General features: G+C 43.5%; 1 protein-coding gene across 3 annotated transcripts in view; it reads right to left on the bottom strand.

The window, feature by feature from the left end:
• Positions 1–25,071, bottom strand: part of SECISBP2L (SECIS binding protein 2 like) — a 58,889-nt gene that overhangs the window by 28,523 nt on the left and 5,295 nt on the right. For 2 of the 3 annotated variants that reach the window (XM_075897204.1, XM_075897207.1), the window contains exons 2-7: positions 15,268–15,446; positions 13,290–13,614; positions 12,312–12,447; positions 9,209–9,441; positions 9,099–9,123; positions 4,694–4,809 (exon numbers count right to left, since the gene is read on the bottom strand). In XM_075897204.1, coding sequence (XP_075753319.1) covers positions 4,694–4,809; positions 9,099–9,123; positions 9,209–9,441; positions 12,312–12,447; positions 13,290–13,614; positions 15,268–15,446 — 1,014 coding nt within the window. Of the gene's footprint in view, positions 1–4,693; positions 4,810–9,098; positions 9,124–9,208; positions 9,442–12,311; positions 12,448–13,289; positions 13,615–15,267; positions 15,447–16,211; positions 16,301–25,071 lie in introns of all 3 variants that reach the window. The other variant, XM_075897206.1, reaches the window with a different exon arrangement.

The following is a 25,071-nucleotide window of genomic DNA, read 5'->3' as shown; positions in this document are numbered from 1 at the left end:
CAGTCCACGTAAAACTGTGGCCAGAAAAACAGGTCTTCAGAGCTGACTCAGGTTGCCAGAATAGATTATAACAATTGAGGACTGCTGCATTCCTAGAAGATTTAGGGGCAGTCAACTTATACAGTCCCAATTTTCATATACACAAATATTAAAATAGTGATTGATTGTATAGCTAATTGATCAATTATACTTTTGATTCATTGTGAAAATGTTCAAGAGCCCAAATAACCAAATCTAGCCAAATGTATTATCTAAAGACAAAGCAATACAATATGAAAAAAGAGATGTGTGTGTCCTAGTTCTGGGAAGCAATTCTTATCTCACAGCATATTCATCTTCTGCGTAAGGTGCACTTCAAAGATACAACTGAAGTTGTGTTCCCTCTACTTTCTCCATCCATGTAAGGAATACACTTTGTAGTGTTCATTGAAGCCTGTGCACACCAACAGAAACACATGCTGTCAGCTGTGAGCAGCTGTGGGCGCTCTGCCAACCAGCTGGATGGCTCCTAAATCTCTCCTGGGCAGCCCACCCAGTCAGCCTACAAAGAACATTCACGAAGACCACTTGTATACAGGCAGTCCCCGGGTTACATACAAGATAGGGACTGTAGGTTTCTTCTTAAGTTGAATCTGTATGTAAGTCGGAACTGGCATCCAGATTCAGCCGCTGCTGAAACTGATCAGTTCCAACAGCGGCTGAATCTGGACACCAGTTCCGACTTACATAAAGATTCAACTTAAAAACCCCAGGCGTCCCCAAGTCAGCTGCTGCTGAAACTGATCAGCAGCTGATTCCAGGAAGCCCGGGGCAGAGCAACTCTGCCTCGGGCTTCCTGTAGTCAGCCGCTGGTCAGTTTCAGCAGCGGCTGACTTGGGGACGCCTGGGGCAGAGCAGCTCGGGTGCTGCTGGGTTGGTCCAGTAGCACGGCCGCTCCTCGGCGCTACTGAACCAACCCACCAGCACCCCAGCTGCTCTGCCCCAGGCGTCCTGATTCAGCCACTGCTGAAACTGATCAGCAGTGGCTGAATCAGGACGCCTGGGGCAGAGCAGCTGGGGTGCTGCCGGGTTGGTCCAGTAGCGCCAAGGAGCGGTGCTGCAGGACCAACCCGCAGCGCCCCATCTGCTCTACCACAGGCCCCGGGCTTTGCTCCACGTCTCCCTGGTCTGCTGTGGGGGGGCACTAGCTGCGTGTCCCGTCCCCCCCCAGCAGACCAGGGAGACGCGGAGCAAAGCCGCGGAGGACCCGGGCCAGACCGCGGCACTTCCAGATCAGCTGGAAGCGCCGCAGGTCCGGCCCCGGGTCCTCCGCCGCTTTGCTCCCCGTCTCCCTGGTCTGCTGGGGGGGGACGGGACACGCAGCTAGTGCCCCCCTACAGCAGACCAGGGAGACGGGGAGCAGCTTTTCTCGCCCCGGAGGAGACGGGCGGCGGGACCAGGCGTCCCGCCGCTCCAGTCCTCCGGGGCGAGAAAATCCCCGTTCGTAACTGCGGATCCGACATAAGTCGGATCCACGTAACTCGGGGACTGCCTGTATACAGAAAGCACATTATACCTCAACTAAGATTCAACCCACCACTCTGAACCAGTTGCTTAACTTGCTGTTTTGTACCTTTCTGGTCTTTGTTTTGGATACTGACTAGCATTCCTGTTGCAGATCTGTAAAGGGACCTCTCCAGCTTGCACCAGCACAGAGTATCAATGCATTTGGTCTTTGAGTGTTTACATAGCTAATTATGCTAAATGCTGTCTTGGTCCATTCCAAATTATCATGGGACATACCAGTAAACAGCTTTTTTGGGGGGAAAACAGTACAGTAGTTGGCATAACTGGCCAACTTTCATATGTACAGTATTTATACTATGTACTTAATATATGTTCATGAAGAGTTAGTTTTTATATAAATAAGCAAACACATACTTTGGCTGACAAAAGAGAAAAAATAGTGAACTCATCCAATGTGCCCCCAAAAAGACCAAGTATCTTCTTATGTACACATACTTCATTTCATACCTCAGTCTAAATGTAAACGAGTGGCCATATTAGCCCACTCTTGAAGGTTAGTGCTGTTGAATCCTGATGCAAGACTCCTGCCTTAGCAAAGCAACAACTTGGTTGAGATTTCAAAACAAAAACTTCAACATAACTTAGGTTAAAAAGTGGATTGTCCTTTTATACAGGTGTTTTTTTTTTTTGTTTTTTTTTTTTAAGGGAAAAGTATCTATTAACATTCCCAAGTAAAGTTTTATAACAATTTCTTCGCAGGTCAAGGTCTTCTTTACACAAATGTTAGCATAGATCAATTTTCTTTTGAAACCATCTACAGTGAAACCTTTGTTAACCAGAAAATGTTGTTAACCAGCATTGCCCCCAGCCACAATACTGTCACATCTCCAGGTGCACAGGCCTGGCTTGATTTACCATGATTGGCTTATCAATTTTAACTCAAAATTGAAATGTGTGACTAACTGCCTCATACTACAAAACTACTAATATTAAAAACTTGAGTTTTACTATTATTGTTCATTGGTTTTTCCTAGGTTGATGGGACCCTCAGATAACCGGAATTTTTAGATAACTGGAATGCCCTAATCCCCAAGTGGAATGCCCTAATACCCAAGCCGGATAACACAGGTTTTACTGTATTTAGACACCATACAGTAAAGGCTGACAGTATAAAAGGCACTGATGAATAAATATATCATGATAATCCTGCTGACTGGGGAAAAAGAGGGAGAGAAGGCAGCGGAGAGCAAAGGGGGCACTTGCACAAGGGCCCAGCATTTCAAAGGGGCCCAGAGTTCCCGGCCACTGAAGCTGTTGCTGCATGAGCTGTAGCCGTAGCTACAGATCCTTTTGAATTGCTACAGGATCACTGCTCCGTGGGGCTCTAAGGCCTGTGGGGAGCAAAGATCCAGCACCATGTTCTGGGTGGCACTAAGGACTGACTGCCTTCTGCCATGCCCCTTCTGTCCTAGGCCTCACCCCTTCCGGGGGCAGAACTGGCCCCCCAACCTATTCCCCAGGCCCACAGTGGGTGTTGGCCCTGCTATATCATGATGGCTGCAAATAAACTGATAAGAATGAGAACAGAAAAAGAAAATGCCATTACAAATCTAATAACTTTAATTTTTTTAATCTATCAAAATATCTGGGAATTTTTAAAGCTGAAGCATTTTCCACTCATCGTTTAAAACAGAGGTTCCCAACCTTTTTATGCCGTGGCTGGACAAACCCATTCACCAACTTTTCATGACCTGGTAACATCTTATTTGCATGTTTTCATATTCATTATGCAAATAATGAATATTCAAATTAAATATTACCATCCACCTAGCCCCAACCCAGCCCTTTGCTCCCCAGAGCCTAACACCCTTTGATTCCAAACCCTACAGCTCATGCCAACATCCTCTTGCCCTGTGACCCCACCACACCCTCACCCAACACCCGTTTTCCCCCCCTCCACCCCACCCACTCCTTCCCCAGAGTGAAACTGCCCCCTCTAGGGAATGTGGCCATACTGAGGCGTGGGCAAGGGAGCAGTCATCTCCTTCACATCCTCTCCAAGCATGTCTTGTGTCTCAACGGGTGGGGGTGGAGTGCAGAGCCCATTATCAATGGGGAATGAGGAAGGGAGGCGCCTCCTGCTCCACCTCCTGCTGCTGCCGCTTAAGCCACCATGGCTGCCAGAGCTGAGCCACCACGAACAGCCAGCTTGAGCTCTAACAACCACTACGGCCTGGCAGCCAGCGGTTGGGAACCGCTGGTTTAAAGCATCTGTTAAATTGTCTATATAGTACTTGAAAATTATTGCATTGATTATTCTGTTACCAAACGGTACACTCTTCAGATGTCTCTCCATTTTATACACTACTGACAAGCCCAGAATAAAAGGACACTGCTTAACTGGAGATTAGAGACAGAATATTGCCAAGCGTGTACTTGCAGCCAAATATAATGCATAGAGTGATTAAATCCTGATTACAAATTTTGCTTTCCACTTCCATTTTCATTTTAATGCATTGTTTACTGTATATTAATACAGGTTGGACCTCTCTGGTCCTGAATGAGGGAATTTGCCGTGCCAGGGCAGGCCCCTGCTATAGCTCCTCAGCTCTCCGCCTCTCCCTGCCACCGGCTCATTGCTTCTCCAATGGGCTGCCTCCTGACAGTCCCCAGCCCTGGACCCACTACCTGCTTGGCTGCCAGGGCCCTAGACCCACTTCTGGGTAGGGACCTAGCCCTGTTTTTGGGTGGGAGGTGGGCCCTAGCCCCACTGCTGTGGCCCTGGCCAGGCTTTCCCTGCATGTTTGCCACAGTCCTGGCCCCACACCACCCAAGCGACCAGTGGCATAACCGCACAGCGGGGTGGCACTCAGCCCCTGGAGGGCAGTAGTGGCCTTGGCCAGGATGCCTTTGCTGGGCTGCATTAGTTTCTCTGCTGTTTGGGCTGCCATAGCCTCAGTCGGGCTGCCAAGGCTCCAGATCCATTACCATCAGCCCACCAGGCTCCAACTGCTGGCCCTGCTGTCCTGAAGTGCTCTCGTCCAAAAACATCTGTGGTCCTTCCAGACTACGGATGTTGCCGGACCAGGGAGTCCCAGTTAAGGCAGGTATAACCTGTAGTTAATCATCTGAGAGATGCAATTTAAAAGAGATGAATGTGCTTTTATTTTAAAATATTAAAAGGTACCTGTGAACTATTTCTCTGTTCAGCCTGTCTTCCGCCTCTGGAAAATGTCTGAGGTTTTTCTATCCATGGTTTTTTCTGAGTTGCCTGGGAATTTACATTAGTCCAATTTACGGTAGCTGAAAGAAACAGAAGTTTGAAAATAAAATAAGAAGGAAAAGTCAGTAAGTACAGCAGAAGTTGTATTACGTGGTATACACCACTGAACATTTGTCACTTCAAAGTAAAAGATCACACCAAAAACGTGATGTGAGTCTTGTAATAGTTTGGTCTCTGCCAAAAATTCAGTTGCATTCTTATTATTTCCAAAGTTTGATGAAAAAAATTGCTTTTAAGAACAGAATTCAGCCACAAACACTCATCTGCTAATAGTGAAGTTTGCTTACCTTGGTAAACATCTAATGTAATGTAGTTGCGTATTAGAGACAGTGAACTAGGGATATTAAATTTTGAGTTATTGACTAATCAAATAGTCAATGTCATTTGCACCCACTATTCAATTAGTCGATAGGGGGCCTCTGCCTTTGAAGTGTAGCAACAGCCTTAAAGCTCTGAGGGAAGCATGGGGCAAGCCTCTGCTGGCCCCATGGTCTCCACAATGCTTCAAAGTGGCTATGCGCATGCAGCCCAGGGCCACCTGCGATGTCGTCAGGCTGCACATGGTGTTTCAAAGCAGTCGCATCACATGGAGCCGGGGTCCGGCCTTAGGTGAAGAACTGGAATGGGTTACCTAGGGAAGTAGTGGAGTCTCCATCCCTAGTGGTGTTTAAGTATCAGCTTGACAAAGCCCTGGATGGGTTGATTTAGTTGGGATTGGTCCTGCCTAAAGCAGGGGGCTGGACTTGATGACCTTCTGAGGTCTCTTCCAGCTCTATGGTTCTATGATTCTGTGTGGTGGTGCTGCTGCTTTGAAGTACCCCCTCTGCATTCTCTCCCCTCCCCCCCCGCCCTCCTCCTTCTGATAGAGGAAGCAAGGGGGGGGAGAAGCAACTAGTCTATCAACTAGTCGTTCACATCCCTACAGTGAACCACTCAAATTGACAGTTCTGCCCAGTTTCCAGAGCTGAAGTTAGTACAATTGCTCTAAAGTGACTTTTCCTTAGTTTTACAATAGTACTCAAAACTCCTGATCAGAATAAGAACCAACTTATTCTGTCCTGTACAACATACAATAAAAGTCACTGCTCCAAGTAGCTTATGTTCTAAATAGCAACACAATCAGAATCATAGAACACTAGAACTGGTCATCAAGTCCAGTCTCCTGCCTTCTTGGCAAGTCCAATCACGGTCTCGATCATCCCTGACAGGTGTCTGTCTAACCTGCACTTAAATATCTCCAGTGATGGGAGTTTCCACAACCCCCTAGGCAATTTATCCAAGTGTTCAACCAACCTAACAGGCAGGAAGTTTTTCCTAATGTCCAACCTTAACCTCTCTTGCTAAAATGTAAGCCCATTGCTTCTTGTCATATCCTCCGAGGCCAAGGAGAACAATTTCTCTCCCTCCTTATAACACCCTTTTAGATACTTGAAAACCGCTTATTATGTCCCCTCAGTCGTCTCTTTTCTCAACTAAACTAAACATAGTCTTCCCTCATAGGTCATGTTTTCTAGACCTTTAATCATTTTTTTTGTTCTTCTCTGGAACTTCTCCAATTTCTCCACATCTTTCTTGAAATGTGGTGCCCAGAACTAGACAATACTCCAACTGAGGCCTAATCAGCGCAGAGTAGAGTGGAAAAATGACTTCTCGTGTCTTGCTCACAACACTCCTTTTAGTGCATCCTAGAATCACATTTGCTTTTTTTGCAAGTGTCAAACTGTTGACTCATGTTTAACTGGACGTTCACTATGATTCCAAAATCCCTTTCAGCAGTACTCTTTCCTAGACAATCACGACCCATTTTGCATGTGTGAAACTGATTGTTCCTTCCTAAGTGGAGTACTTTGCATTTATCCTATTTGTCCTTCATCCTATTTACCTCAGACCATTTCTCCAGTTTGTCCAGATCATTTTGAATTATGACCCTATCCTCCAAAGCTGTTGCAACCCCTCGCAGCTTGGTATCTGCAAACTTAATAAGCGTACTCTCTATGCCAATATCTAAATTGTTGATGAAGACATTGAACAGAACCAGTCCCAAAACAGACCCGTGCGGAACCCCGCTTTTTATGCTCTTATAGCATGTTTGCAAACCATTAATAACTACTCTATGAAAATGGTTATCCAGCCAGTTATGCACCCACCTTACAGTAGCCTCATCTAGGTTGTTTTTTCCTAGTTTATTGAGAAGAAGGTTATGCAAGACAATGTCAAATGCCTTACTTAAGTCTAAGTATACCACATTCACAGCTTCTTCCTTATGCACAAGGCTTGTTGTCCTATCAAAGAAAGCTATCCAATTGGTTTGACATGATTTGTTCTTTACAAATCTATGCTAGCTGTTACCCATCACCTCACTTTCTTCCAGATGTTTGCAGATGAATTCCTTAATTACTTGCTCCATTATCTTTCCTGGAACAAAAAGTTAAACTGACTGGTCTGTAGTTTCCTGGGTTGTTCTTATTTCACTTTATATAGATGGGCACTAGATTTGCCCTTTTCCAGTCTTTTGGAATCTTTCCTGCCATCTGTGATTTTTCCACAGATGATAGCTAAAGGCTGAAATACCTCCTCTATCAGCTCCTTGAATATTATAGGATGCATTTCATCAGGCCCTGGGGACTTGCAGACATCTAACTTTTCTAAGTAATTTTTAACTTGTTCTTTTATTTTAACTTCCAAACGTACACCATTTCCACTAGCATTCACTATGTTAGGCAGCCTGTCATCATCCATCTTCTTGATGAAAACCGAAACACAGAAGTCATTAAGCACCTCCTCCATTTCCCAGTTTCCTGTTACTGTCCCTCCCTCCTCACTGAGCAATGGGCCTACCCTGTCTTTGGTCTTCCTCTTTCTCCTATTATTCTTGTAGAACGTATTATTTTACCCTATGCCTCTAGCTAGATTTAGCTTTGTGCCTTTGCCTTTCTAATCTTGCGCCTGCATATCTGTGTTTTGTTTATATTCATCCTCTGTAATTTGACCTAGTTTCCACTTTTTATACCACTCCTTTTTGACTTTTAGATCGTGTAAGATCTCCCGGTTGATCCAAGGTGGTAATCTTTCCTACCCAATGGAAGCGTTTGCTTTTGGGCTCTTAATCATGTCCTTTTAAAAAACTGCCAACGCTCTTCGATTGCGTTTCCTCCGAGTCTTGCTTCCAATGGGACCTTACCTATTAGCCTTCCTGAAATCCAATGTCTCTATTTTGCTGTCCTCCCTTCTACCATTCCTTAGAATCATGAACTCTATGATTTCATGGTCACTTTCTCCCAAGCTGCCTTCCATTTCAAATTTTCAATATACAGTAAACTTCCGATAATCCGGCACCTTTGGGACCCAGGGGGTGCCAGATTATCAGGAGGTACTCCGGAAGGGGAGCTGTGAGGGGTCTGGGGGAGGGAGGGAGGGTTGGCAGGGAACGGCGCGGCATGGGGCAAACCCTCCGCCGTTATGCAGGGAAGCGGAGGAAGCCCCGCGCAGACGCCAGCAACAGGCCAGCTGGGGCTGCAAGCGGCAGCGGCAACTTGGGGAAGCGGCGGGGCAGAGCAGCTGGGGTGTTGCCGGGTTGGTCCCGCAGTGCCGCCCCTCACCCCTGCACGGCGCCCAGCAGCACCCCAGGTGCTCTGCTCCGCTGCTTCTCCAAGTCCGCTGCTTGTCAGTTTCAGCAGCAGCAGCAGCTCAGAGCAGGGGGGTGCTGCCGGGCGCCGAGCAGGGGGGTGAGGGGCAGCATTGCGGGACCAACCCGGCAGCACCTCAGCTGCTCTGCGCTTCTTCCCCAAGTCTACCGCTTGTCAGTTTCAGCAGCGGCAGCAGCGGACTTGGGGAAGCTGTGCGGAGCAGCTCCAATTGTCCGGCTGGCCGGAGCACTTTCAGGTTCCAGTTGGTGACGGACTATCGGGAGTGCCGGACCACTGGATGCCAGAAAATTGGAGTTTTACTGTAACAATGAAGGTAGAACACAATGGGGAAAGAAAAGTGTCAAAGACAAGGTTGCATTTATTCTCATCTGAAAATATCATCTGAAAGCCTCAACTTTTTTTTCCTTCTTTAGAGGGACAATTGCTATTAATGAATCATTACCAAGCCACTGACCTATTCATTATCATTGAGCAACTCGTTATAGAAATTGCAGCACAGAAAGGTCTCCAGAAGGGATCTGAAGGAGCACAGTTTAAGATCTACATAATTTAGAAAGGACACAGGAATATTGCTAAGACAACATAAATAAAGATATATTAGAACAGGAAATATGAGAGATTCAAGATTTCCTTTGCAAGTTAAAAAAAACCAGAAACTATACCTGTATTTATTGATGGTTCTACAATCTGAAAAGGAAGAAAGAACATTTTAGTAAATATTTTTATTGTAGCATTCACCAACAGCCTTGGCTCTTCACTAATGTTCACTTACATTCATTGCACCAGAATCTGTATTTTTTGAAGTCATGACAGCAGCAGCCTGATTGTTGCTATGTTTAGGACTGCAATAACCACTATCACTGTCAATATCGGCTTCACTGGCACCTTGTTCACTGGAAGACTCTGCAGCAGGATGGGATGCACGTCTTCGCCTGCCTTTTGATTTCCACAGCATTGTACTAGAGCTCTCAGAAAGTGACTTATTAGCTATCTCTGAAGGAAAATCTGTAAGACAAAGAAAATATAACTGTGCGTGGCAGTTGTTGGAAAATTGAAAAAAACTGCTAATCGTATATTAACATTTGTGATGAAAACACTAAACCCACTGAAAAGAAATCTTAACCAAGATACTTCCAAACTAGTAGAAAGAGAAATGTACTGGCAGTGCTGTATGAAATAAGCAGCAAGATTCAGTTTTCAGACTATTTCCAGGTCTACCTGTGTTGTACTAACGGACCCCTTGCTCAAGATGCAACCTATTTCTCGCAATGGAATTTGTTGCCAGTAACAAAAGTCTTAAAAAAACAAGGGAGTTCAGGAATACCAAGCAGGTTGTCAAGGCAAAATTTTCACTGCATTCTGGGTCTCTGAATAGCCCATATAGCAAGATTCTTGCAATTATTGCTCAAAGTGCAGAAGTGGAATGAACAAACATATGCACGCACACCACCCCAGAAGATACATAAAATAGAATTTATGAAAAAGCCTTGCGATATTTTTCTCTGTATCAAACCCAATGTACTGTGTAGTTTTTAGAAGTGCTCTCAGGGAAAAAAGTTCCAAAGACCACTCTTGGAAGAGATTCAGCCTTCTCCCAATCCAGTGAATTTTAGTATTACTGAAAAGTTCCAGATTGATGCTACTAGAAGTTGCCAAAGTACACACCGAGTAAAGACACTAAAAATGCAATTTCCCCACACTGCCTCCCAAAGTTCCTTAACATTAGTCTAATGGGAGGTATTAGCTGCAATTGCCAAGAAGAGTTCTAATTAGTGTGCAAGTGTGATAACCAATAGAAACCGAACAGATTACCATTCATTTCATGTAGACTTCAGGCAGCCAGATAGTAACACTTGGGCAGAAGAAAATTTCTAAAGATAGGTCATATTTTGACCTTGATATTGACTGTTTCTATTCAAAACAACAATGGAAAGGAAGACTAACATAACGCAGTAAGTAAAATGACAGTTTTAACACATGCCTGCTAAAATCTTACCAAATTTTAAGCTTATTGTCATGCAATTAATAGTTACTATTTCTCTGCAGCAAGTGATGTTAAACCTTCAATAATGAGGTTTTTTTTTTTCTGGTTAAGGCACATAACTGACTAAAGTTCCAGACTGATAAAAAAAATCACACCTGCCCTACTACTGACTACATGCTACAAAAATGCTTGCAGATTCAAGATTTCTAACTGACACCCAGCCTCAACCAAAAATATATCTGGTGCTCAATTATCAGTCCTGCCACAAGTCTAACACACTTCCTTACTATCTTTCTAGTTATTTAAAGACTCCATTATATTGTTTACAAGGGTTTCCCACTCCCGACCCAAACATTTTCCAACATTTCTAAAAACATGATTCTTACCCTAGACTAACAATAAAATAATCAGTGTTTACAGCCTTTGATTCATTAGCAGCCTTACAATAAATTAAATGCACACAGTGGAGAAGTTTGAGTGAGCAGGTAAGAAATGTGGGGGGGAGATTTCCTGTTCATCAAAAACTGCGGTTTGAGGTTCAGGAATTTTTTCTAAATAGTTAAATAGCATTGCTTTCTTAGAAGTCCTGAGTGTGTCCTTTTAGCTCCAAGAGTTAAAACCATAACTTCAGCTAAATGGATTCCTATCTGGAGTCTCCATTCCCATTCAACTTGACAGAACTAAGCTCTAGATAAGACTTACCCAGTGTTTCCAGGGTCTATATGGGCAAGTGGCTGGCAGTGTGGGGTGTGCAAGACTCAGGGCTTTGGGAATGTGTGTGTGGGGGGAGTGAATGAGACTGGGATGTAAGAGAGAAAGAAACTGAGTATTTGGGGGTCCCAGCTTCCAGGGGCCATTTTTCTCACCTTCCTCCGGTGCTGTAGCCAAGGGCTGGGAGGAGGGGAAAGGGTTTGAGGCAGAAAGGCTACTTACATAGCGTGCTGGCTGACAAGACTGCAGAGACTCAGCACTGCTGGCCACTACCTTAGTGGTATGGCCGCCCCTCGTGGCCACTCTCATATCACATCCCTCTGAAAAGCAGCCCCTCCCTTTGCATGTTATGGAAAACTGTCCTTTTCCTGGGATTTCCAGTCATCTTGGAACAACCAAACCCCAACCTTGTTTTAAGATAGAACAGGAAGCTGTATATCAAATATGGTGGCCATAGTGCTTATAATTTAGGAGGAGGACTTGAGCAAATGGACTTGCAGACACACACACACAAATGCCCTCTACACTATATATCTAGACTAGAGAAATTAGGTTAGACAGATTCATTTAGATTTGGAATCTTGTCAGGCCACTAGGGATACATTTACACAGCAAGACTAAAGTAGAATTAAACTATACAACTTTGCATCGCTTAAGTCGAAATAGCTTAACTGGGCTTTTGGCGCTGTCTACACAGTGGGAAGTCGAAGGAAGAACACTCTTATTTCGACTTCCCTTACTCCTCATGAAATGAAGGTTACAATGAGTTGAAGTAAGAAGTCCTCCAGCTTCCCATTATTTTGGAATAAAGGCTTGTAGTGTAGATACGAATATTTTTATTTCGGAATGTCAGTTATTTAAAAATAGTGCTGCTGTGTAGATGTACCCTACTGATGCATCCCAATAACCCTCTTTGCGGAAGTAGTAAGGAACCTTTAATAGTTAGTCACTGTGTCTCTCCAGCAGCATTCCTATGATGAAGAACTGATTAGGTGGCATTTTTTACGCTCTCAAACTTAATGAGTCAACCACGTTTTCTACAACACTTCTTTGATCATTAAAGATCATTAGACATCTTATAGTATCAACCTTCCTTAAATTTACGATCTGACTAGATCAGTAATCATGGTGGTATGATTGCAGTTCCAGTTTGCTAGCGGGTACCAAAAAGACATCTTACCTGTTTGCTGAGATGCATCAACCAACAGCACAATTTTTGATCTGCTCTCAGGACCTGATGCACTGGTCTCTTTTTGAATCGCTACGCTTTTCACTGGAGCCCTTTTACTTTTTATGTGTGTCTGTAACTGTAGTTGCTGTTTTAAAACAGTCAAATATATGCATGAGACATATAACTTAAATATGACAGTTAAAAATTGTTTAGTTAGTGTTATTACAATTTTTATAAAGTTCTAACAGATTCTTTATAGACGTCACCCATTTGAAGTAAGAGATTTTGGACAATGTACTCCAGTAGTTCACAAGGTTAATATTATCTTGGATAACATTCCAACATAAAAAACCAAAAGCAATCAAACCTGCCAATTTAAAGAAGATTTTAATATCTACAATGCAGGTTAGTTTATACAGCTACTACATTACTGTTAGTCAAGAAGTTTTGGAGACTATTACCTATGCAACTAATGCCAAATACACCTAACCTCCTCCCCCTCCCCCCCCACACTGCTGCCTCCATCTGAACAGTGTGGGGAGCATGGGGGGCTGCCACAAATCAGCCTCACCTGTAGCGGGCCCTGGCATCCTGCAGAGCAGCCTCCATCCACTGCAAGCTTAGGCCCACTGCATGCAAGGGCTGCTTCACAGGGGCCAGATGGCAGCTAGGTGGGCAGCAGAGAGGAGCCCTGACTCACTAGCGCTAGGGGGGCAGCAGCAGAGCAGGGAGCCCCGAGCCAGCAGCAGGGCAGCCAGCAGGGGAATATTGACCTCTTTTGGTCCAGAAAGCTCTCTGGTCTGGGACTGCTCAGGTCCCGAGGGTTCTGGACCAACAAGGTCCAACCTGTACACTGTCACTGTGTTATTTTACATATTTTTTCTATACTGCTGAACAAGAAGATAAAAAGTAGTTCATTTTTGTGCAAAGATACTTTCACATGATTCTATTATTTGTTCTATTAGGGCTCAAAAACAACATGCTTACTTTTTGTGTAGCTGGTCCTCTGTTATTGCTTTTGCTTCTCTGTCTGGATAATGGAAAGACCTGTGCTGGTTGGTTTGGGCGATCAGCACATTCTGTTGTAACTGTATTTACAGCACTTGGTGTCTGAAAGGGCGCAGAGTAGGGTGCAGGAAAAGGATGATAGAAACCCATAACTTGTGCACACGGTGCTGGCATAAACTGGTAATAAGTATACTCTGTGGAGACAGGTGGTTGAGCAGATATAATAGGATAAGCAAGGTATGGTCCTGCAGGGTTTGGGTTTGGCTGCTGCCATCTGATTTCATTATTATATAATGGAAATTGTCTGAAAAACCAAAAGAGAAAGAGAATAAAATTGCTGAATAGTTACACATAATTGGAGTAAATTTACTAGTAACTTAATCCTTTATTTTGAAAAGAATTAGTGCAAACTGTTTCATGAGCTCTTAGCTTTTAATAGCTCAACTCAAATGCTGTTACATTCCTAGTGTGCAATAATATATATTTTGACAGTATGCCTGAAATAATATATTTCCAACTGCAATCAAGGATACTGCACAAAATACACAGAATACTGTTGGAAATAAAACTACGCAACCTAAAGATTTAAATTTTATGAAGCAAAAGAATTTATACCAATGTTATACTAAGTAATTAAAAAATAGGCCAGAAGAAACCAACATCTTAGTATGGCAAAATAACTGTCAAGAAAAAATTATGTTCACCATAATAGAGAAAGCTGCTTAAAGAAACCATTCCAATTAGAGACACTGATATATATTTATAGGTGTTCATATTCTAATTTAAATTATTTTAACACATCTGAAAAAAAAATGGAATAAAAACACACATACCATGTACATTTACAGATAGATATGGCAGCAATAGTTCAGTCTTACATTCTCATACTAATGCAGGACAAATAATGTTTTGATAGGCAAAGGAAAATAAGCCATCAGCTCACATTTTGTACCAGGCTCCTAGGTTCCCAGTCTTTGAGAGTGACTGTAAAAACAAACACCTACTACTCAAGTAAGCTCTCTCTACTCCTTCAAGCACAGAGCAAGTGCAGTGGTCTCACTCTGTTTCTCCTCACCCCCAATTCTATTCAACTGAGTACAACCAAAATAGTCCCACTGGAAATATGAATCCAATTCCCCGCCTCTCCATAGGATTAGGAAGACTATTGGGTGAAGATGAACAAAGACTGAAGATGTGTGTTCAAAAGAGAAGGGAAGATAAGAGCAAAAATTCAAAATAACTGTACAAATCCGCACAAGCCACTTCCTAGGAGGGGAATTGTTAAGTAGAGCCCTGTGCGTGATCAGTGTAAAGCTCTGCCGCAGGACTGGGATTTTATCCTACATAGGAACACATATATAGAGAAGAGAAGGGTCTTCATGGCTATATAACTGGCAAATGGCAGAGCTGGGACTAGAATAAGGGTTTCTGGTGTCTAATCCCTTCCCATGCTCAGTTTAATACACCGTGCTGTTTTGCACATGTACTTGCAAATAAAGTTAGCCATGGGAAGGCCTCAGACTGCTAACAGCATACTGTTTTACCATATAAGGATCCAGGCTAGACTTTTTTCTGTAGTACCTTATTTTAGATGTGGGAGGATACAATTCAGAGGTATCTCGTTTAAAGTTTCAGAATAGAGCAAGTGGTTTCAAGAAAGATCTGTGGCCAGCCCTCTGACCAAAACAAGAAAGAACAAGGAATCCAAGAATGGAGGGGATTAAAGGAGAAAAATAGGGAGGACATTGTCTAGAGTCATAGAAATGCTATCCTCATTCATGAGGGGTAGAAAAACAAATAAGTGCAGCGAGCAAGTTCTCAAGCTTATCACTAATTGTATGAAAACTGTTTATATAGTCACTTTCTTAATTTCATGCACATCTTTGACAGAAGGGAATTTTTCAAACTCTTACTTAAAAGTCATCTTTTTCCATATAGAATCAGAACCATAAATTACCTGTTGGCCTGGTTTTCCTGTACAAATGGGTAGCAAGTAATCAGGTAGCTGGGAATAGGAGTTGGTTCCACTCCACTAACACCTCCACAGTCATTGGGGAGAGCCATAGATATCATAAGTGTATCAGGGCCTTTCTTCTGAGGAATAAATGGTTCTACTTCAGCTGATAGCTTCACATTCTTAAGATATGGGGAAAAAAACACAGTATAGAACATTTTGAGAGTCAGTGGTTAAACAACAAGTTAACAAAATGCTAGTAATTATTCTGCAAATCATTAACAGATTATCTTTACTCAGGGCATTTGACACAGATTTTTTTAAATCATATAGGGAACTGTCAATTTAAAATTTAAGTAATGACCAACCTGTTTCCACAAGTCAACATTTATACTTGGAAAATGCATTTTAAAAAGTATTATCTGTCCTAAGTAGGGATATAAATGAGCAACTAGTTAACCTTACTGGTAACCAGTTAGCTAAGGTAACCAGTACTGGTAACCTTAACTGGTAACTGTCGCAGGGCTAGGAGCTGGTAGCCAGCAGCTGAGCCTTGCTGTTCACCTTGTAACTGATAAAGAGTCCAAAATAAACTTGAAAACCATTTTAAGAAAAACAGCTCAAACAACATTTACTAGTTATAAATATGAAAAAATAATGGTATTTATGAGAAAACCTAACTACTCCCCTTATATTCTTTTGAAGAAACCATTCAGCCAGTAATAAGTAAACTGGAGCAAAAAGCATTCCTCTTTCCCCTCTGTTGATGGCCTCTGGCAGCGAGTTCTCAAATTGTGAGGTGGGCCACTCACAACCCTGTTTAATGTGGTTGCCACGGTTGATGGAAGAGCAATCACTCTCACCCTCTTTTCCTTTTCTCTCTTTACTCTTCAAGATTATAAATCAAACATCATTATCTCCATTAAACAAGCTTCTGAAGAACTTACAATCTTAAAATTCACTTGGATGCATTGCATTTAATACAAGTATCAGAAGATCAATCAGCCTGTTGATGCGGGTGGATTTTTGGAGTGATCTGAATGAAGTGGAAAACAATTGACAAATGTTGATTGGAAGGATGCAAAAAACATAGGAGCTGGCATGGAACTACATCACATGGCATTAGTGCTGTCCATTTTCAAACCTCCATATAAACACCATTTTAAAAAGGACTGGAATTGGGAGTTTTGCAAAGAAGGCAATAATCAGGAGAGAGAATAGGATGGAGTGTATAAAGACACTAAGTTAGAGGTGTAGATGGGGCACCATTGTGCAGGCTTTCATAGTTGCATCTGAACTGAAAACATTATGTGATAGACAATGAAACTTGGTCTACACTTCAAAACTAACTAGACTCGGAGGCAAAACTCAAATCTTAAAAATGGTTTCAGCTAACAGTTTTGCTGCTAGTATGGATTTAACATTACTAAGAAAAGTTTTATTCCATAAATAATTTTTGAGTGTTTCAAGAACATTAACAAATTTTGCCCTGGAGATTACATAAAAGCACATAACTAAAAATCAATTTTATCAGACTGCATTTTCAATGTAATTTTAAAGATGAAGCCCAAAAATGAGTTTTCTACAAAACTGCTAAATAATTTTGCCCTTTTGAAAAAAAATAGGTGGGCTCAAGATCTGGAATGATTTCACTCTGAATTACCAAAAAAGATAACTTTGCACCCATACTCAATACACTGTCAAAGGCTCCTGAAATGACAGACTCCTAGAAATCAATTATCTTGAGGGACTAGACTCAAATTTGGTTATTTGTGGAAAGTGAATTTCTAAGCCTGCTTTATTCTTAATAGGCATGCAAAACAGTAGTCAATTAATTGACTATCTGATAAGCTTAAACTAGGGGCAGGGACAGGGGAGCTAGGGAAGTCTCCTCCGATGCCAGGGGCACGGGCACCTTGGGGGAATGTGGGGTGGGGGCAAAAGCACTCCACCCCCAGACCAATCACTGTCTGAGGGGTGGGGAACCCGGAAATATCTTGGCCATGCCCCTTTCTTTGCGGCCCGGGATCACTTCAAAAATTTCCAAAGTGGCCCCTGGAAAAAATTATTGTCCACCCCTGCTCTATCAGATGCAGCAGGCGGGGGGAGGTGGAGGGGAAGCAGCTCCGGAGCAGCCCCTGGCCATGGCCAACCCCAGCAGCAGCCCCTGTTGGGATCCTCGCAGACAGGGGCTGCTAGACACAACACGTAACTGGGACTGAGCGTGCCCAGCTCAGTTCCGACTCATGCCAGGTCCAGGAGCTACCCCCGCTGCAGCTTTGTAGTTTACATTTAGTAGGAGCCGCAGCAGGGGGTAGCTCTTTCTGAGGGTCTTCCCTTATCAACAAATTGTGTATTGACTACATGATTACTCAATTACCCATCTCTTAACATCCTTCATTCCTCATCCAAACAAGAACTCCAGTTGCAACAAATGACATTTTGCCACTTGAAAGACACATGAACCCTGATAGTGATGTTGGCTGACAGGTGAAGTTCAATTGTTGTGTTCAAGTTCTAAGAGTCTATAAACTTATTTAAAAAAAAAAAAAAAAACCTGGTTGTTTTCCTGGCACTGCTTGCCTGGGTTTGGGATCATAAATGGCTCTTGTATACAGTAATTCCTCATTTAACACTATAGATATGTTTCAGAAAATGATCGTGTTAAGTGAAAACGTGTTATGCAGGGTCATTTTCCCATTGAAAATAATGGAAAAGGTGGGGGTTGTGTTTCAAGCGGTGGTGTCCATTGGGACCGGGACATAAGGTTGGGGGAGAAAGGGGACTGGGTTACAGCAGGGAGGTGTTTGGCTCTGGGGAAGGGCAAGAGAGGAGAGGGGAGGGAGACTGAGTTGGACGTATGCCCCTGTGATAGGCCTGCCAGGACCCGCACTGCATCTGGCGAGGGGTCACCGGGGAATGGCACAGCGAGCAGAGAACCTGCCGCCACTTTGCAGGGAGGCGAGAGAAGCCCCGCCCAGCTGCTGGCGACGGGTTGGCTGGGGAAACCCAGGCACTGGCCTGCAAGCAGGGGTGGAGGAAAGGAGGCAAGGTGTCCAGCGAGAGGGAGTCAGCAGGGAATGGCGTGGCAAACAGCGAACCTTCCGCCGCTTTGCAGGGAGGCGGGGGAAACCCCATGCAGGCGACAGGCCGGCTGGGGAAACCCAGCCACCGGCCTGCAAGCGGGGGTGGAGGAAAGGGGGCAAGGCGTCTGGTGAGAGGGAGTCAGTGGGGAACAGCACGGCGAGCAGCGAACCCTCCACCACTTTGCAGGGAGGCAGGGGAAGCCCTACACAGCCACCGGCAATGGGCTGGCTGGGGAAATCGTGTTATTCTGGGGACAGTCGTGTAATTCAAAAAACGTTCCCTAAAAAAATCGTGCTATCGCAAAAATGTGTTAAGTGGGCATGTGTTAAATGAGGCATTACTGTATTTCAAAAGCAGAATCTCAGCAGAAGCAGCGAAAGCAGAGACTGCTTCAGTCCCCGCTCGCACCATTTCCACTGTGCTTCTACCTCTCCTGCCCCGCGTGGAGATGGGGCTGGGGAGAACCAGCTTTTAAACTGGTTCCCCCCAGCACTGGCTCCTGCTCCCCCACCCCTACTGTCTCTCTCTGATAGTAACAGCAAAGGGGATGGAAAGCGACTAGTTGATTAGTCTCTGACATCCCTACCACTGCCTACCTCAGGGGTGGGCAAATACCAGTCCTTGGGCGAAAACCCGTCTGCCAGGGTTAGCCCGACAGGCCCCCAACATCACCATATTTACCTGCACCTCTGAAGGCATGGGGGACTCTCAGCTCCCACTGGCCACAAATCACCATTCCTGGCCAATCGGAGTTGCCAGAGGTACCTCCAGAAGTGCAAGTAATTATACTGGCAGTGGCCCACCAGAAGCTAACTCTGGTGACTGCAGTTGTTTTATTACCCACCTCTGACCTAGTCATCTGTACCACTGTGGGGTGCCTGAAGTCAAATGTCTTAGACTGAGAATGTGTTCCCAGCAGTGATGTGGGGAATGTATGTGGAAATATGGAGATCATTCCTTGATGTTAGGTCATAGTAGAAATCTGTCATTAAGATGACTCTTCTGTATTCTTTACCTTTCCTTTCATAAACTCCACCACTTTTCATAGTTCATTTTATCATGGCATAGTCTTAATAGTTGATGAGCCACATCATTAACTAAGGAAGAGGTTTTTGATTTCCTGTAAAGAGGGCACTGCATTCTGTAGTCTGTCTCCAATTCATTGAGATTATTTCTACTTATTAAGGCATCTGGAAAACTATTCTGGTTTCATACATTGCAAGGCCAGAGGGCTCCATAGTGATTATCTAGTCTGACTTTATGTGTAACACATGCCACTGAAATCTCCAAAAATTATTCCTAAAATTTTTTTAGAAAAGCATGCACTTTTATTTAAAATGGTCAATGAAGGAGAATTCATTACAACACATGGTAAATTGTTACCCTCACTATCAAAAAAATATGTTTTATTTACACTCAGCTTGTTAAATTTTAACTTCCAGTCACTGGATTATGTTGTAACATTTTCTGCTGGATTGAAGAAATCATTATTAAATATTTATTTCCCTTATAGATACTTACAGACTGTAATCAAAACAAATAAATGAATAAGATTTATCAAGATAAGGAGATTAAGCTCTTTTGGTCTATCATGTTTACAATCTATTAATAATGCTCATGGCTCTTCTCTGACCTCGGGATGTGAGTCGACTACTCTCATTTCTCCCTTCCCTTGCTGCCTTTATATCAGAGGCAGCAGCATGGGGAGAGAGGGCAGGGGAGGCTGCCATGAAGCAGCCTTGACCAGTGGCAGGCCCAGACTTGCTATGAGAAGAGGCTGCTCTGCAACCCCTGGAGCAGCCCCTGTGTGTGGGGAGAGTGGAGGGTCCCATCAGGGAGCTGGGATACACAAACACACACTAAGGATGTTAAAATGCGGTTAATTGGCTAGTCAACGGAATTTCTATCAACTAGTCTATAGGCACTTCCGCATTCCTCCTTTGAAATGTACAAGAGCCCCCATTGGGAATGTGGAACTCGGAATACAGCCCGGGGCCAGTGGGAAGTCCTGCTGACTCCGGGCTGCATACAGGTGCCATCTTTGAAATGCGCAAGAGTCCCCAGCAGGGGCTCTTGTGCATTTCAAGGCCATGGAGCCCGGGATCAGCTGGGGACTCCCCAGTTGATCCCAGGCTCCCAGAGTATTTCCCCAGAACCCAGCTGATCCTGGGTTCTGGGGAAATACTGTGGGAGCTGACCTGAGGCTCCCAGATTATTTCCCCAGAACCCAGGATCAGCTGGGTTCTGAGGAAATGCTCTGGGAGCCTAGGATCAACTGGGGAGTCCCCAGCTGATCCTGGGCTCCATGGCCTTGAAATGCACAAGAGCCCCTGCTGGGGACTCTTGCGCATTTCAAAGATGGCACCTGTATGCAGCCCAGAGTCAGCAGGACTTCCCGCTGGCCCCGGACTGTATTCGGAGTTCCGCATTCCTCCTTTGAAATGTAAAAGAGCGCAGTGGGGGGCCCTTGTACATTTCAAAGGAGGAATGCGGAAGCGCCTATCAACTAGTCCACTAGTAAAAAAAACTATCCAATAAGCAAATGCTTATCGGATAGTTGACTAGTCTTTAACATCCTTCACTCACTCACACACACACACCCAGCCGACAGGGGCTCCTGGACCCAGCATGGGCCAGGACTGAGCAAGCCCGGTTCAGTCCTGGATTGTACTGGGTCTGGGACCTACCCCTCCTGTGGATCTGTATTTTAAATGTAGTTGCTCTTACTACATTTAAAATGCAGAACCACAGTGGGGGTAGGTCCCAGACTCAGCATGAGCCAGGACTAAGCAATCCCAGCTCAGTCCTGGCTTGTGCTGGACCCAGGACGTACCCCAGCTGCGGCTCTACAGTTTAAATGCTGTAGGAGACAGGCTGCCCACACACCTGGCTCCTACTATATTTGAAATGCAGAGCTGAAAAAGGGGGGTAGCTCCTGGACCCAGAGCGAGCCGGGGCTGAGCACCTTATTGACTAATTGTGTAGTCAATACAAACTGTATTGTTATATGATTAGCCAAATACCCACCTCTTAACATCCTTACTTTGACCCCACTCCATGTCCTCATTATATCAATATCCTTCTTGAATAGGGCCACCAGAACAGGACACAGTATTTCAATGGCAGTCAGACAGTGCCAAATACAAAGATTAAATAGCCTCTCTACTCCTACTCAAGATTCCACTGTTTAGGCACCTCAGGATTGCACCACCCTGTGTGTTCACGTTCAGCTGATTATCTTCCACAACCCCCTGTATCTTTTCCAGAGCTACTGCTTCCCAGAATAGAGTCCTCCACCCTGTAAGTATGACCTACATTCTTTGTCCCTAGATGTATACATTTACATTTAGCAATATTAAAATACATATGGTATGCTTTGGCCCCTTTTTCCAAATGACCCAGATTGCTTTGATTATCTTGTCCTCGTTATTAACTATTCCTCTAATTTTTGTGTCAAAATGAAGACCAAATATACAATCTCCTCTAACAAAAATCTCATGATTTTTGGGGAAACTTGCTCATGATTTTTAAACCTTTGAGGCTACAATATTGGAAAACATTTCTTAATTTTATAGGGAAGAGAGTTTTGCTCTTCATATAGATGTTCAGTTCAACTTACAAAACATTATGCAGTAGCTCATTATATATTTCAGTTCAACAATTACAACTCTACCAAGATGGCATATATAATGAAGAGTCCCTTTGTCTTCTATAGGAGAGCTACTGTAGTCATCAACAGCTGCAAAGACAGAAGATGACACTAACAGGACCAGACTGATAAAACTTTGTTCTATAGTTACAGCACTGTATGTTTAATCTTAGAAAAGTTTTTGTTCATTGTAACTTAATGTCATTCAATATTACCCATTAAAATAGGACATGTCTTCTATCCAGGAGAGCAATGCTAACACTCAGATATTTTTTCCACCATCTACAATGTGAGAAAACAGATGCATATGCTACATTTCACAGAAATAGAATAAAGTTGATTTTTTTTACTATTTAAAAACCTGGAAACAAGAAGTCTAGTTGCAAAACATAGGCAACAAAGATTCTATAAATTGTTTTTTCTATTTTATTCTTGAAACTTATGTTTCAAATTTTCCACAATAATTTAAGTATGCCGACAACTCACATGCTTCATCTATTTTAAGACCAACTTCACAAATACAGAAAATGTTACCATAATTATTTGACTTCTAAATGGCATGTGTTTAAGGAACGGTAAATACACAGCTTAATCTGATAACACCAGGAACAGACTTCGTAATATTGTGTGAAATATAATTATACTCTGCTACAGTTAAAATGTATTTCCAATGCAGTCTAGGAATGTAAGCGTCTAGTCATGTAGTCAACTACTCAATGAGCCTAAGCTCAGCGGGCTGTCGAGTCACTACCCAACTACTCACTCCCGCCCCCTGCAAAAGGGGGGCAGGGGTCGGTGCTGGGGGGAGCCGACTCCTCCCAGGATCCTCTCAATGGTGTGGGGGAAGGCAGAGATGCAGCGGTCCGGGACCTGGCACGAGCCAGAACTGCTGAGTTCCAGCTCATGCTGGGTCTCAGACCACTGCTCCTCTGACTACATTTAAAAAGCAGAGCCACAGAGCAGGACCTGACACGAGCCAGGATGCGGCAATCCCAGCGCATGCTGGGTCCCAGACTGCTGCACTTTTGCTTTTTAAATGTAGTAAGAGCCATCTGGTCTTTACTACATTTAAAATACAGAGTCACAGCAGGGGACCAGGGACTGCTAGAGTCCAATTTCCTTGCTATGGCTGCATAACGAACATACATTTGAAATTTATATTCAAGTATCAAGTATCAGAGGGGTAGCCGTGTTAGTCTGAATCTGCAAAAGCGACGAGGAGTCCTGAGGCACCTTATAGACTAACAGATTTATTGGATCATAAGCTTTCGTGGGCAAAGATCCACTTTATCAGATGCAGGAGACCCACTTCGTCAGATGCAGAAGAATACTTCAATCTCCCTAGACACACAGTAGCAGATTTAAAGGTAGCCATCCTGCAACAAAAAAACTCCAAGAACAGACTTCAAAGAGAAACTGCTGAGCTACAATTCATCTGCAAATTTGACACCATCATTTTAGGATTAAACTAAAACTGTGAATGGCTAGTCAACTACAAAAGCAGTTTTTCCCCTCTTGGTGTTCACACCTCCACATCAGCTGCTAGAAGTGGGCCTCATCCTCCCTGACTGAATTGACCTCATTATCTCCAGCCTTACTCTTGATTGGTACTCTTTTCTTATGCGCGTATATTTATACCTGCCTCTGGAATTTCCCCTACATGCATCTAATGAAGTGGGTCTTTGTCCATGAAAGCTTATGTTCCAATAAATCTGTTAGTCTATAAGGTGCCACAGGACTCCTCATTGCTTTTTCATATTCAAATATGTATTTTAAGACTGCTTGTTTTACGAGTACCAATGGAAACAGCACAGACTTTACACAAAGCTGAAATTTAGTTTGCGACTCATTCACTGGGTATTTTAGAAGTGGTGAAAATCTATCCTGTCACAATTTTGCAATTGGTATGCTTTGGTTGGAAAGATTTTCTTTAGTTGACATGATAATCCCAACCTCATTTATGATGAAGGCCAATTACATGCACAATAATGACTAGACAACATTAAGGCTGATCTGTATATATTACTTTGATACACACGTTACGTAAGGTAACGTCTTATTGGACTAACTTCTCAGACATTCTGATTACTTCTCCAGATCTGAAAAAGAGGTCTGTGGAGCTTGAAAGCTTCTCTCTCTCCAACAGAATTTGGTCCAATAAACGAATATTACCTCCTCCAGCTTGTCTCTTGAAAATAAAAGTCATAGTATCTTGCAGTAGGATTATTCTAAAGGGACAGTAAATTTAAAATTCAACATTTCTACCAGAAACCATGCAAGAACAAAACAAAACATTAGAAAATATGACTTCTTAAGTGTGATTATTTTACACTAAGTGTAGTTCAGTCAATTACTCCTCGGTTGTATGGGTCTTTTAAAGAGCAACAATAGAGAAAAAGAAAATGTAATTACAAGGTAGTTAGGCCATTTCTAAACTGCCACTTTACTATACTGCCACTTTCTCACTGAGAGGTGTGAAAAAACATGTTACAGCACTATACAGTATAAGAATAAACGGACTTCAAGACTGGTAGCTACTCCCGTCTTTTAGGTGGTTTGCTTGTGCTGTGGACACACTTTCACTTGAAAGCACTGCTGCAGAAGCACTTTAAGTATAGCCTTAGCCTCAGATTCAGAGGTTGGTAAGGCTCTTTGTTTTTAATATTTACTGAACAATTCCCAGATTTTACAAAAGCTATGATTTGTTTTGTTTATTGATTTTGGGCCACTCAAGTACATGAAAGTACTGATTATGTTTAAAAAAAATCAATACATTGCATTAAGTAGCTATGTTGATGTTAATAATGTTAGGCTATGACACAGCATGTCAGAAACTGTCTGCTAAAGTAAGGCAATGTAGAAAACAGGTGCACATGTGTGTGTGCATTTGTGTACATTCTATTAATCTAAAATGAACAGTCCTGTGGCACCATAGCTCCCTCTAAGCTGCTAGCCTGCCCACCTCTTAAACAGAGCCATGCAGCAGTGTGGTGGGAGACAGGCAGCTGCTTGGGTGGCAGATAGTCGGCTGCTCCAGCCAGCTATGGCTGGAAGAACCGCAGTGTGGGCGG

This window comes from Pelodiscus sinensis, chromosome 14, assembly GCF_049634645.1.
Source record: "Pelodiscus sinensis isolate JC-2024 chromosome 14, ASM4963464v1, whole genome shotgun sequence".
Classification (NCBI taxonomy): domain Eukaryota; kingdom Metazoa; phylum Chordata; order Testudines; family Trionychidae; genus Pelodiscus; species Pelodiscus sinensis.
The sequence above is the reverse complement of the archived record's forward strand: the minus strand, read 5'-3'. Positions and strand labels throughout refer to the sequence as shown.